General features: G+C 41.8%; 1 protein-coding gene across 1 annotated transcript in view; it reads left to right on the plus strand.

Annotated features, from left to right (window-relative positions):
- Fancd2 (Fanconi anemia complementation group D2) overlaps positions 1-15302 on the plus strand; it is a 193099-nt gene that overhangs the window by 66718 nt on the left and 111079 nt on the right. Inside the window, exons 9-11 of the mRNA XM_080266338.1 lie at positions 1321-1418; positions 9971-10136; positions 13594-13748. Of these exons, the coding sequence (XP_080122464.1) occupies positions 1321-1418; positions 9971-10136; positions 13594-13748 (419 nt within the window). The remainder of the gene's footprint in view (positions 1-1320; positions 1419-9970; positions 10137-13593; positions 13749-15302) is intronic.

Consider the following 15302-nt stretch of genomic DNA (forward strand, 5'->3'; position numbering starts at 1 on the left):
CAAGATTTATCCTGGAAAGATCATATAACATCTCTGGTAAAATCTGCTTCCAAGAGATTGGGTGTGCTAGGCCGACTCCATACTTTCTTTACCCCTGCACAGTTGTTGACTTTATACACAGGATTTATTTGCCCGTGTATGGAGTACAACTCTCATGTGTGGGGAGACTCCCCTCATACAGCTCTTCTTAATAGGGTGGAATCAAAGGCATTTCGTCTCATTTACTCTGCTCCTCTTACTGACTCCCTTCAAGCTCTGTCTCTTCGCCACACTGTTGCCTCTTTATCACTTTTCTGTCGCTACTTCCATGGTCATTGCTCCTCTGAACTGTCTGCTTGCATCCCTCTACCTCTACGACGAACGCGCAGCACCCGTCTAGCAATAAACTCTCATCCCTTTTCTGTCCAACTCTTTAATGGAAGAGTTAACAGTTAATCCCAGTCCTTCATTTATGCAATGGGTCAGCTCTGGAACTGTCTCCCTTTGTCTGTATTTCCTACATCCTATGATCTACAGTCTTTCAAACGCAGTGTGTCCAGGCATCTCGAAATGAACAGATCTTGAATTTGGCTCTCTCTTGTATTGTTTTTGTTTTTCTTGGAGGGACTTGTTTGTGGGCTCCTGGCCTTTGGTTCCTTCTTCCTCACATTAAAAAAAAAAAAAAAAAACTAATCCATATAGTTAATTCATTAATCTTGTAAAACTTTGTGTCCACTACTCAATCTCCAGTTTCTAAGCACATGAGAATGTCATTTTATTCCCCCCCCCCCCTGTAGTAAGTGGCACTTGTTAGCCTTTGCAAACACACTAAGGGCTTTTCTGTTGCTTGTGGGGCATCATGATTCAAGTATTTACTGGGTAAGGTACAGGGGATTCTTACACACTCATGAGTCAAGGTCAGGACAATATGTGGGCAACATAGGTGAAATGGGCAAGGGTAGAATGGCCAGAGTGGTGTGTTCACTTGTGTCAAGGACATGATGTCAGCATCCCATGATTACCATGTCACCATGTGGATAATTTGAATGTTGAAGGCAGCAGTCCAGGTTCACAGCTACTTTCTTCCCACGTATACCATGGAATGTACAATGTCAAGGACAGATGGGTAGAGATTGGGGGTGCTGTGCAAAGGTTGGTTAGTTTAAACCTCACCTGCATGAAACAAGGATTCTTTGTACAGTATAGTGAGGCTGACCTGTATTGGCTCAGATTGCAGTAATGATCAGTAATTTGTATTCCCTTCAGCATTGTTGTTTTAGCTAAATCTTTTTAATTTTGGCTCTGACTGTAATGATCCCTAATTTGTATCCCCCTTGGCAGGCACTGAAGGAGAACTTTGAACCAGTCAAGAAGATCACCAATCTGCTGCTGCGGTCTGTTGAGCCTCTTGTCACACAGACCGGCGTTACCCTATACAGGTAGTCTATATACCATGATAATATTCTTTTCTCTCTAACTTGTCCAAAAAATATGATCTCTTCATCTTAAATACTGACTTGTCTTAAAATGATGATTTCTTTATCTTAAATACTGACGTGTAAGAGTAGCTGAACACTCAAATATGATTTGAGTCATGAAGAAGCACCTTGGAAGGGATATAGAGCCATAGCAGTGTTTTTCTGCTACTGAGGTATGTGGTATAAGTATAAAAAGGACAAAATTCTGGACCAAGTTAAAGTCAAAGAACTGGTACGTTACCCACCATAGTACAGTGAGTCTTTGAAATACAATAACCCGAAGTACAAATTTTCGATGGTATGAAATCGATTAATATAGGACAGATTCCACAGTACGAAAACATGTCTCGATGATACGAAAATCGATACTCGATACGAAAGGAAATGCAGAGATAGCCTGATTATCCAGATGTATGATGTGAAGAAGTGCCTTGATAGTCTGAAATCACAGTTAATCTGGCGGAAACAAAACACAAGTACTGTTAGATTGATTTCTTTACCGGTAAATATACAATGAAAGACACAACTATCTTCCCAGTTGAGTCTGAAGAAAATTTACACCAGACAAAATACAATGAAAACACTGTTTCTGCTAGGGCGTGTTTCAATTGGTTCAATTTTTCCATCCTATATTCGTCAGACTTTGGGAAGATACTTGTATCTTTCATTGTACACTTGAAGCAGGAGAAAGACCTGACCAATTTGATTCATAATCCTCCAGCTTGTTTCTGTAATTTTCTGACAGCGTTCAGTTTGGCTAATTGCTTTTTCTTGCTGAAAAATTTCCCCTGTGATTGTTTCCAGCACAGTGGAAGAAACTCAGTGTGCTCAAAGGTGGATATCGTTTCCCAATTTCCCAACTGGAGGTTAGGTTAGGTTAAATTATTAGGCACAGATAAACTCGGTTAGGCCAGGTATAGTTAAACACTTAGGGAAGAACGGTCCTTTCTGCAATTATGTTAACGAAATAAACAAGAGTTGTCACACCAGAACAGCTAAAAATGACAGGGAAACAGGTTTAATAAGAAACGTTTACTGTATTTACCAACCCAGAAATAATCTGAAAAATATAACAGACTATCAGGAAGAACTGATTTGGTAAGGCACTTTTACTGCTTAAAGTAAAACGTATGTTTAGCCCCTCAGTGGCTGTGGGTTCAGATATTTGCGTGCTCCCGTGGTTGGCCTTGGGACCATTTTTTCAAAGTTCTGAAATCTGTTTCTTTTTCTTACATATGTGAAGTGACTCGTCTGGCACACCTGGCTTCCCCCACTCCCCCTCTCCCCCTAAATCCATCCTGTGATTTGCTATGATTTGTGTAAGTATTAATAAAATTAGGATGCTTGTTACATTAGCAAGTAAACATCGGCGAAATCATCTGGGATGAAGTGAACTGTGAATGCCTTGACTGCTTGAGGTGGTAGAGTAGGGTCATGTAAACAAATCAGTGACCCTCGTTCCCTTCCCATAATTGTTCGCATTTTTTTTATAGCTCACCCTAACTCAACGTCACTGACACCGTTACAGTAAGGCATTGTTCAGGGCCAGCATCTATGAAAGCGATAATGGAATACATGATTGTTTGTATCAGTCCTCTCTCTTTCACACATACACATAATAACGAACAAAAGAATGAGCAGTAAATGTACACTAACTTTAAGAAGCAGAAATAACTGTGCTCAGTCGGTCTGAAATATATTGGGAAGAGTGATACTGAACGAAGTATGTGGAACTGAATTTAACCTACAAGAACATGTGGGAAGAAAGAGTAATTTTTTTTTTTCTGATTAGCAAACATTTTTGTTCCATATCATCTCTTAAAATTGTAAAACCCATAATCTTTCATGTAAGCATACAGCCTAAAGACCTTACCAATTCAGTTCATATTCCTGTAGTTTGTCTTCTATATTTTTCTGACTAATTTGAGGGTGGTAAATCATGTTCTTTTGCTGAAAGCAGCTTTCTCAAAATTAGGGCGCATGTAACATAAGCATGGAAACATCGGTGAATACATCTGGAGTGAAGAGAACGTCTGACTGATGGGATGGTAGAGTAGGGTCGTGTAAACACACCAGTGACCTTCGTTCCCTTCCCATAATTGTTCGCAGTTTTTTATAGGACGCCCTAACTCAGCGTCACTGACACCGAAACTGTGAAGTGTTGTTCAAGGCTGGCAGCTATGAAGGGGTTAATGGAATACTGTATGAAAAATTCAAAATGGGCACTTGCACAGCACCGTGCTCGCTTGCCGAGAGAAAACGAACTAACCCCTCTCTGGTAAACAAATTTTCGCGCTCTTCTCAGTTGAGTCCACGTCCCTCCTCTCCTCACAGCTTTGCTGTACGTGAGGATATTTTTGCAGCTCTTCACCTTTTCGTATTGTTTCACCATGCCTCTCAAGCGCCGTGCATCATCTCCAGCATCTGGGGAGCCTGCTACAATGAAGCAGCAGCACCGTACTCTAATTCTGGAAAGGAAATTGGAAATTATAAGACCCCATGAGGAGGGAAAGGGGGTCCCGGAGATTGGACGTGCTTTAGGCCATACAGTTTCCACCGTTGGGACTGTGACGAAGAAAAAGGAGATGCACAAGAATATGGCCACCACCTTCTCTACAATTGTATACAGGTATTGCTTACTTCTTAATGGGGGGGGGGGATAAAGTATAGGTGGGGGGTCTGAGGGGGTCCTGGGACGCATCCCCCCATTTATACGTATATTTCAATGGGGAAAATCTTTCCAATAAACGAAATTTCGAATTATGTAAGTTTTTTTTTTGGTCCCTATCCCTTTCGTATATCGAGACTCTCTGTACACTTATATTCATCTCATGCACCACACTTTCACAGCATAGATATTTCTTCAGCAGAGCCACAGCAGAAGATCCCTGGGAGCACCCAGTGGAGACATTTTCCTGTAGTCTGCTGGGTTCATTTCCAAATGCCCTTAGACTACGACAATGTACACCATGCCTTTGTATATTATTATTATCACAGGAAACCATTTACAACGCTGGGTAGTAACCATACAACCAAATTACGGGATGAAGTGGAGCCCAAGATGGTGCCTCTGTTAACCCCTACTCACCAGTTGACTTGTTATACCGTCACGATTTGGGGTGCGGAGCACTGCCAGTTGACGAGATTAGTCACAAGTGTCTTCTCACCACACTTTTAGCCCGTGGCCATTTTCTGTGACAACCATAGGGTAGGTAGGTACCCAAGGTACCCCACTGATGCACGGCTCAGTCTGTACATGGCACTGGTAGAGTGTAGAGTGACGTATTCCTAAATGTCCAAGTCCAATTCTGTACCCCCACGCATGGGGCTGATTGCATCATCGACCCCTGTGAAAGTTCTGCCCTTACTGCTGGGAAAAGGCTTCAGTGACTGAGCAAGTGTGTGGGACATTGTAAATAGTAAACAGATATGCACAAGTGTGTTTTTTTTAACATAAGTGAAATGTAAGATATTATAAGTTGTATCTAGTAAGTGTTATGAAATACAGTAAGTGTTTTATAATAAGTTTTACAAATGCATTGCAATATGTGGTACTGTTCGTGGTTATTTGTAAAACAGTGATTGGAAATATATGTACCTTTAGTAATGCCGTCTGGTACAATGAAAGAAAACCGAAAGTGCATGGGAGAGAAAGAAGATGACCTGATTGGCTGTAACTAAAATTTTTTCTCGTTATTCAGAAAATACTAGTGAATATGTGATCATAAGCGTATTTGTGATGTGAAGTACAAAATAATGTAAGTTGTGTATAACATTAGTAATATTTTCATGATGCCCCTGATTGGTACAAATTAGTCACAATTTCTTTACAAGTAATTACCTCACACTCAACCATACTGTGTGAAACAGCCAGAACATTTACTTCTCAAAGTGCAGTTACCCGTAATCGTGATGTCAAGGCAAATATAAGTGCCGTAGTAGAGGGAAATTATTATAATTGACACAAGAAGTGAGTACAGACAATTAAAGAGCTTTTCTTATCCCACACACCTACGGGGCATAGTGACGCTACGAAACAGGCAGAAAACTCTATGGGGAACCACATGGACAGGGTGATGACTCATCCTTACGATGGTGAGTATGGAAAAGTTGAAAGAATGAGTGGAAAATTCTGAGTGGCAGAGTGGTGTTACAATCACCACTCCGGTCAGTGCTGCCAATGTTAGCCAGCGAGTTCAGGGTCACTGGCAGTAGCATGCACCAGGATTACCCCACCAAAACATGGAAAACCAGTCATTTTTAACTTATCCTTACTTATCGATGGGACCACCTGGAGACGTGGGGATACTTTCATTTGAAAGAGGAAGAGTTGGTGAGTCTTACATATCTTTAAATTTTCCTCTAGCTATTATAGTTTGGCCGATTTTAGAGTTTGAAGTAAGAGTATTTTTTCCAAAATCATGGATATCCCCTGTAAGGAGTGGCTGATGGCAGGAAAACCCCAGTGGGTGGGGGTTAACTGGATGGAGAACATAAATGTTACGTACGGTACATCCTGGAATCAGACCTACCCCCTGTACCCTGCACCTAGCTGTGACTAGGCACTGTCAGCTGCAAAGGGACATCAGTTCACTTCATGGCATGGCTTTGGAGGGTTGTTTGCTTGCCTCAGATGAAGAGTCTGCACTTTCAGACAGACTGGGGTAAATCAGCAGCAACAGCAACATCAACAACAACAGCTCATGATAATCAGGCTAAGATTAGGACATCACCCAACCCTCCTCAGTTACTAGCTTACCTGTGGTCAGTGGGTCTCTTCATTCAGATGGATCGGGGTCTAACAACGACAGAAGTAACAACCAGTGTAGATTCAGGTTAGGTTGAGTCACAGATGTCCAGTGCCCAGTTTGTAGAAAGGGTCCACATAATGTAGCACTGCTCAGCACTTGCCACACTGAGATGCAGACACAACATTAGTGATTTAAGTTGCTGGTTCTTTGAAAGCAGTGATAAGAAATATGGAAGTGAGCATGGATGTGAAGAAGTCGCTGCATGACAGTACAGTATTGTGATACCAACTCTGACATATGGAAGTGAAGGTTGGACCTTGTTGGAGGGACAGAAGTCAAGAGTGAGAGCAGTGGAAATGAGTTATTTGAGAGGAGAATGTGGAGTCACATGGAGAGACAGACTGACAAATGAAGAAGTGAAGGAGCATTGTGGTGTGAATGTGGATGTGATAGGAAACATGAGGAGAAACACATTGAGGTGGTTTGGCCATGTGGAGAGGATGGAGAGTGACTGATGAGGAAAGTGAATGTGAGTGAGGTGGAGAGGGGGAGAGGGAGGGGGAGGCCAAGGATAAGATGGAGAGATGGAGTGGAGAGGTATATGAGAGAGGGGATGTGCGCTGGTGGCCACTCCTTATGGAATTAAGGTGTCTGGCAATAGATAGATAGATAGATAGATAGATTTGGAGAACGCCTTTGACTGAGTCCTTAGGGAGGTGATGAGGTGGACAGTGAGAGGGCATGGGATCGAGGGTTGGTTGGATGGCGTGGTCGTGGGTGTGTATGTAGGTGCTTGCACCCAGGTGAGAGTGAATGGAGATTTGAATTATGTGTTTTCTGTCAGTGTTGGCATGCATTGAGGGTCAGTCTTGGGTCCCTTATTGTTTGTCATGGTGCTAGAGGCTCTCTAATGTGACTTCAGAAATGGACTTCCTTGGGAGATGTTATATGCTGATGACTTGGGTTGATTATGGAGAATGAAAGGGAGGTAGAAGAAGGATTAACCCCTAAAGACCACAAATCTCCAACCCTGACCCCGAGCTGCATTTCGGATCCGATTTTTCAGCTTTCACCAAGGTAAATTTTGGTTGTGCTTGATTTTACACACCTGAAAATGTATAATTCACTCTCATATACTGAATGGTTACAGCTGTATCGACCAATAAAGATAGACAAAGTCACCCCTCGCGTAAGAATGAAAATAAAAAATTTCTGGAAAATGCATAATTTTTGCCAAAGAACCATACAGAAATCACTAAAATCACTATGAACTATGTGCCTAGGCATGAAACAAGTTGAAGGAATGTGCATGAAAGTAAAAAGATGTTTAAGGTGTGCAGTGTGGCTTGGAAAACGCCACGTCACCGAGAACAAAGGGGGAATACGGAGGTGGAGGTAGAGTGGGGGAGCTCTGGAGGGAGGGAATATACGTTGTACGCACACTCATTACGATCTAGAGGGGGTATGGGGATGGTTTGTGTGGGAGGCAACACTCAGGACAGGGCCCAGTGGGGCAGAGGGAGGTGGAGAGATGGCGGTGGAGAGGACCCTCCCCCACCGCATCTATGGGGACCAGTCAGGCCGGACGCCACTAGATATTGTACCTTTCATTGGCTAGGCTCCATATACATCATCAAAGAGGCGGGGATACCTCATGCTAGTTTTTGGTAGCTTGTGTACAATCGAAGATATTAGGACTTTATGTACCAAGGCCCAAACACTTTGATAGATGATCATAGGACTTTAGGGCTTAAGGAAGTGATGAGACGGAATGGAACGCAAAGGTTTGAGGGTAAATGTGGATAAAACAAAAGTGATGTTATATAGGGCTCATGATGGTACTGTCAAAGCAGAGGAAATGTGGCCATGTGCAGTTTGCCACAAGGGTGTAGGAAGTAACTCCATCTTGTGAAGTGTTTGTGATAAATGGATGAATAAGAGAGGCAGTGGTATTGGAGGTGGTGTATGCTGAATGTGTGTGCATGTGATCAGTTTACCTCCTAACTCACAGGTTTCTACTTGTATGCCACAGCTGCTTGACTGAAGATTGCTCTCTGGGTATTGTTTTTGTGTCAAGTTTCATTTTAACCACAGTAATATAATATTATTATCTAAATATTCCATGTGCTTTGGTTCAAGTAGTGGTAGATGGGGACACTCACCATCCACTTTCTCGATGTAGTGCTGCTCTCAGGCGACTGCCTTTTCCTCTCTTCCTTCCTTCCTTTTCTGTCTTTCCATCTCTTCTTCCTCTTCCTTCTGTCTACGGGTGACTCAACACTGAGTGACAAGCTAAATGATTTCCTTTACTTCAGTAAACCATTTACTACACTGGGTGGTAACCATATAACCAAGCTTTGATGCCTGGTGGTTTAGTGGGTAATTAAGGTGCTCCACTTGGATTGAGCCTGTGTAGGTTTATATCCAAGGGGTGGTTGGGATTTATTGCTCACATAATGTGACTCAGGGATGAGTGAGGCTGGACATTCTCATCTTAAATGTCAGGACCAACTTGCCTAGCCCCAGGCTCCTACGTTTCTCATGGGGCAACGTAGGATTGGATGATGGATGGATAGATGAACAGGATATGGGTTAAAACTGTATAATTGGAAAATAATCATCATCCCAGCCATAGTTCACTAAAAAGGTGGGGAAATAAGTGCTAGAAGACTTAAGAGTCTTGGTCATTGGGTAAAACAAAAATTACTAGTATTTATTTTTTATTGTTACTTAGCTGATTCCTGTGCAGTTTCGGTTATTGGGTAATTTTTACTTGTGAAACAAATGCCGATATTATTTGACTTGTGCTTGCCAATTTACAGCACAAACTTGGAACCGAAATCCTGGTGTTTTAAATTGCGTGTGAATGTTTGAGCCATTTCATGGGGCATGCTGTTGATAATTCTCATGAATTCCTACTTTCTCTTTCATTGTTTCTAAGTTATGTCATACCATACATCGTAGATGGGAATGAGGGTTTGAATGATGATGGCAGTGATCCCACAGATAATGCATCACCCTGTGATGTGAATACAGGTATTGTAGTGCAGTTAGTATAACCGTAGCCTGTTTGGGAGTACTGTAACATGGTTAGTTCAGGGGTAGCACACTCCCTTGTGACATCACACTCAGCTTGAGCTGAGCATAACTTTACTTTATTTGGGTATAGTCGGTTCTTATGTATGCTCTGTGGTTAATTCCTGTGAGTGTGGCTGGGGGAATTTTGTGCAGAGTGTATGACCAGGGTTGGTACCCCCTTTTAACTTGATAGTTGTTGGACTGACTCTAGCAGAGATGAGTGTGAAGCCACATGTAAAAATTAAATTTTGCCAAACCTCTCCTTAAGAATAAAGTTATAGAATATAATATTTGTATAAACCAAAGAATGCCTTTATTGGGCACTGTTAGCAGTATTATAAGAGAACAGGAGAGGATGGAGGGTGAAAAACTGATGAAGAGAGTGTATGTGAGTGAGGTGGAGGGGGGAAGAGGGAGGGGGAGGCCGAGGATGAGATGGAGGGATGGGGTGGAGAGGTATATGAGAGAGGGGGGTGTGAGTTGGGAGCAGGGGAGTGAAATGGCGGGGGACAGGGCGACTTGGGGGCGATTTGTTTGTGGCCACCCCAAACGGGATTGAGGCATCTGGCAATAGATAGATAGACATATAGTTCAGTATTTTAGAGTTCTTTATCCTGTGCTACTCACTACAAAGCACAGTAGATGTTTTTGTAATATTTTTGCTGACTCTGCCCTTCTCTTCAGACTGTCATTCCTACACCTTGGTCAGTACGTGCAGCAGGAAGTTGTGTTGGTGTTGTTGCAGCATCTGAGTTATGCCAGTGTGGTCAGAGAGCCAGCTCTTTCACTCCTCACGCACCTCACACACCGCCACACTGATGCCATCGTACCATTCACCGTTTTGATCAAGGTTATACCATTTTTATTTAATTATTTTTATTTGAAAGGTGGGCCATCCATCTTTCATTCACTGAGTGTAGTGCTGCCTTTAAGCCTATCAGGTTTCTGGACCTGGCAGATTATCTCTGTGCTAGAGTCAGTTGCTCTCGCGCTGTCCCACATCTTCGCGCCACGATATTTTTCATTGATTGCTCTGTGCAAATACACTTTTCATGATAGAATGTTGGTTTTGGTGCCATTTTAAAGCTTAATAGTTGTACTTTATCATAGTATGTTTAGAAAGGAAAACAAAAAAAAATGGAAAGTCAAAGAAAGTCAAAATGCCAAGTTGAAGTTAGGCAAAAACCAAAAATTTTTTGCCTTGCTATAGAAAAATATTCAACGAAAAAAACTAATATATATAAATCTGGTTTAAACCATGCAAAACTACAATAGTTTACCTATACAGTGATATGTAGTTTATGGTTATTTCTGGATTTTATTGCACAGTAAAATGAAAGGAAAAAGAAGCACAATTTTTTATGATTCTCAGCTGCATATTTGCTTTGCGATCTTTTTCTTTGATCGGCCAGTGTAAATACATTTTTTACGATAGGATGCTGATTGTAGTGTTATTTTGAAGCTGAATAGTTGTACTTTATCGTAGCAGGTTCAGAAAAGGAAAACACCGAAAACAAAAAATTAAAATGACAAGTTGAAGTTGGGTGAAATCCAAAAATTTTGTACCTTGCCATGGAAAAATATTTGGAGGGAGAAAAAAAAAAAAAACTGATAAAGATAATATAAATCAGGTGTAAACCATGCACGACTGTTTACTGATATATGGTTTATGGCAATTTATGCATGTTACAGCATGGCAAAGGGAAAGAAAAAAGATGCAAAATTTTGTATGATTCTTGGCCACATATTCACTTGATGATCTTTTTCTTTGATCGGTCTGTGTAAATATAGTTTTCATGATGGAATGCTGGTTTTGTTGTCATTTTAAAGCTGAATAGTTGTACTTTATCGTAGTATGTTCAGAAAAAGGAAAACAAAGAAAATATAAAGTTAAAATGATGAGTTGAAGTCAGGCAAAAACCAGAAATTTTATACCTTGCTGTTGAAAAATATTCTCCAAGAGTAAAGTAATAGAGACAAAGCCATGAGTCAGACCAGCTATACAGTACCCACCATGCATAGAGCAACCATTCCGTGATGTCACGCTTGTGTTTCTTTGTTATACTGTATGTGTAAATGCGATTTATGGCGAGTATTTTACGAAAGTATCTTAAAATGACACATAAATGCATCATCAGAATCTCTAAGGGTTAAGTGACTCCACACTGAACGATGAGCCAAGTGACTCACTGTAATCCAGGAAGATGTTCGCTACATTTGATGTTAATTCTGTAATTAACACCTGAACTGGTGATTTAGTTGTTTAAGGCACTCAGACTAGCTGTGGCTCATAAAGGTTTAAATCCAAGGGACGGTTTGAGTTTTTTGCTCATGTGCTGCAACTGAATGGCAAGCAACTGGCTGTGCTTGCCGTAAATATCTGCAGACCTCTTTGCTGTTGATAGGGTAATAAAGGACTGGTGATGGACGAATGGGTGTATTTTTTTGTGTACTTTAGTTTCTCATAGACACTCTAGAGATATTACCAAATACTGCCCCATAAAGTGAAAATTGCTATAAGAGAATAGTCTGCTTGTGTATGCAGTGTTATTTTCTTGTCCCAGGCTTATCAGAGCATGAACTCAGTGGACTGTTAGCTGCACTTTTCCTTCTCTTGCATCCTTCCATCCTCCTTTTGGGGAATAGCAAGGGAGTTGAGGTTCAAACTGGGCAGCAGAACAGCCCAGTTAAATTGATGCCATCATGCAAAGGCATCTCCCTCCAGTACCAGAGCCAACAAGCACTTAAAGTAAATAAAACAATTTTTACTGAGAAAATTGGTTGTGTGAGCTGTTTCATCCCTTAGTCTTTCTGCATATCCACAGTGTTTAATAATGAACAGTAGCTAATGTGTGAAAAGTGCCCGTAAATGAAGAAGTAGTTTTTTCATTCATTCATTCACGATCTAATCCAGTGTCGCCTCATGAGGTGCATAGGAGCCCAGGGCTAGGCACATTGGTCCTGACATTTAAGATGAGAGTGGCCAGCCTCACTCATCCCTGATTGGCATTATGTGAGCAATAAACCCCATACACCCCTTGGATATAAACCTTCACCGACTCAGTCTGATTGGAGCGCCTTAACTACCTACTAAACCAGCAGGTGCCATCCATCCATCATCCATCATCCAATCCTGTATTGCCCCATGAGGAGCGTAGGAGCCCGGGCCTAGGCAAGTTGGTCCTGACATTTAAGATGAGAGTGACCAGCCTCACTCATCCCTGAGTGGCATTACGTGAGCAATAAACCCCAACCATCCTTTGGGTATAAACCTGATCTGGCTCAATCCGATTGGAGCACCTTAATTACCCACTAAACCACAAGGCGCCATAATTTGGTTATATGGTTACCACCCAGCGTAATAAATGGTTTCCTGGTGTACAGGAAACCATTTGCCTTGTCTGTCAGTGTAGAGTCACCCATAGGCAGAAGGAAAAGGAAAGAATGAAGGAAAGAAGGACAGAAGAGGGAGTGTTAAGTCACCTGTAGGCAAAAGAAAGAGGATAGAATGAAGGATAGAAAGATAGACGAGGAAGGATGGAAGAGAGAAAAGTGCAGACACCCAAAGCGGCACTGCATCAAGTGAGTGGATGGAGAGTGCCCCCATCTACCACAATGCAGGTGCCATAATTTGGTTGTATGGTTACCACCTAGCTTAGCAAATGGATTCTGGTGTACAGGAAACCATTTGGCTTGTCACTCATTGTTGAGTCACCTGTAGACAGAAGGAAGACACAAAAATGAAAGAAAAAGACAGAAGTGGAAGGAAGGAAGAAGGGAAAGGGCAGACACCCGAGAGCAGCGCTACATTGAGTGAATGGATGGTGAGCACCCCCACCTACCACTAGTAGTTTTACTGTGAGAATTGTGTTGAGTGAAAATGTGTTAACAGAATAACTAAAGTTTTCCTCTTTTCATATTTTATCATTGTTTCTAGATTTAACCACACCTTATCTTGTTAAGTGGCAGAATGGTCCAAGATGATGATAAGGGTTAATGTGATGTGCCACTGGTATGATGATGTTTGGTGTTGTGATGAAGTTATTATAGTTCATTCACTTTAACTTGGTCCAGAGTTTTCTCCTTTTGGAGCTTGTTTCACAGAGCTCAGTTACAGAAAAAGCAGTGCTATGGCTCTACAGTACATCCATTTCATAGCACTTCTTTGTAATTAGCACCATATGCTGGTAACTCAGCATTCAAGAAAGATGGTAATTTTGGACCAGGTTTGAGTGAAAAGAGTCTAACATGGTGATGTTGGGAGTTAAGGTGCTTATGGTGGTGTATTAATGTGATGTTTGCCACAGGGGTCACTGGATTTTGTTGAGGACCTTAGCACTGGTGACATGCGTCGTGTACTTGAGATGGTCAGTTACTTGATTTACGCGTCACCTTCCCATGGTGCTCTTCAGGAGGAACTCTTCATACTACTCAGGAAGCAGCTCTCAAACACAAACCTCAAGTATGTCTTGTATTATCTAACCTTGTTTTAGCAATAGCAGCAATAGTAGTTGTTACTGCTTAATCTCTGTCTCTGGCTGAGCAGACCTGTCAACCACAGGTAAGCAACTGCTTCTATGGGGCAGCCCAACAATTACAATACAGTACACAATGCAGGGAACCATTGTCCCCTTGTGGTAGTCAACATCTTGCCATGGTCAGACTAGGGTCCTTCCCATGACAAGTTGCAGGGAAATATGAGGAGGCTTGGTTCCTGAGTGGATGCCACAGTTGCTTTGCTCCACCCAGGGTGCACATTCCACCATGTGTAGGCCCCTCATCAGTACCTTTTATTAGTAGTAGTGCTTTGATGGTCATGCTGTTGATAGCTTCATCCAGTTTTGTACTTTGTTTCTGGATCCTACTTCTTTTATCACATTTTTGCCAATTTTCGTTAATAAAGGCTCCAACATGCTTTCATGCATCGGCTTTGATTACGTAATGGTGGCTGTTCATGCTGTTTGGTTTCTACAGTAGTAGTTTCTCTGTTTAGTCACTTAGCCCTGAGGTCTCATCCTGTAACCTCATCGTAAGTCTTTTTTGGTCTACTTGCAGCTCCATTCCCAACATTCAAACCTCATACTCTGCACCCAGTTGTCATCATTCATCCATTCCACATGCTCAGACCATCCCAGTCTGTCTTTACTTATCACAACACTATTCTAATGCATTTAAGACCCATCCATTCCCTCATTTCTGGATCCACAATGCTAATCTTCCGAGCCCTCTCATTCAAGGATGCACTACACATCCATCTAGTCATTCACACCTTTGAACATGTGAGCCTATAAATGTCCTCCACCTGTACTGTTTAAGTTTCACTATCATACAGCATTACACTCATAATACATGTTGCTTACAAGGACCACTTTGCATGACCCTCTCAATGTCAGGAAAAGTAAAATTCTGAATTTTCTTCCAACCTCTCCTTACCCATGCTACCAATGTAGCTCCAGTCCCACTTCCAATTCATATCATATTCCTTTAAAAAAAAAAAAAAAAAAAAAAAAAAAAAAAAAAAAAATGATGTAGTGCTGCTCTCAGGTGTCTGTCCTTTCCTCTCCTCCATCCTTCTTTCCTTCCATTCTTGTCTTTCTTTCCTTCATTCTTTCCTCTTCCTTCTGCCTGTGGGTGACTCTACACTGAGAGACAAGCCAAATGGTTTCCTGTACCATTTACTGTGCTGGGTGGTAACCATATAACCACATTATGGCACATGGTAGTTTAGTGGGTAATTAAAGTGCTCCAATTGGATTGAGCTTGTGAAGGTTTATTCCCAAGGGGTGGTTGGGGTTTATTGCTCACATAATGCCACTCAGGGATGAGTGAGGCTGGTCACTCTCATCTTAAATGTCAGGACCAATCTTCTTAGCCCAGGGCTCTTACGCTTCTCATGGGGCAGCGTAGGATTGGATGATGGATGGATGGGGGGGGGAAACAGGATTAATCCTTTTCCTCCTCTCAGCTTTTGTATGATCTTCTTTAAGGGGGTATCACACGGTACCTGAAATCATGG

The sequence above is a fragment of the Coenobita brevimanus genome, chromosome 20 (genome assembly GCF_032717465.1).
Source record: "Coenobita brevimanus isolate Jiangsu-jjx chromosome 20, ASM3271746v2, whole genome shotgun sequence".
In the NCBI taxonomy this organism is placed as follows: Eukaryota; Metazoa; Arthropoda; class Malacostraca; order Decapoda; family Coenobitidae; genus Coenobita; species Coenobita brevimanus.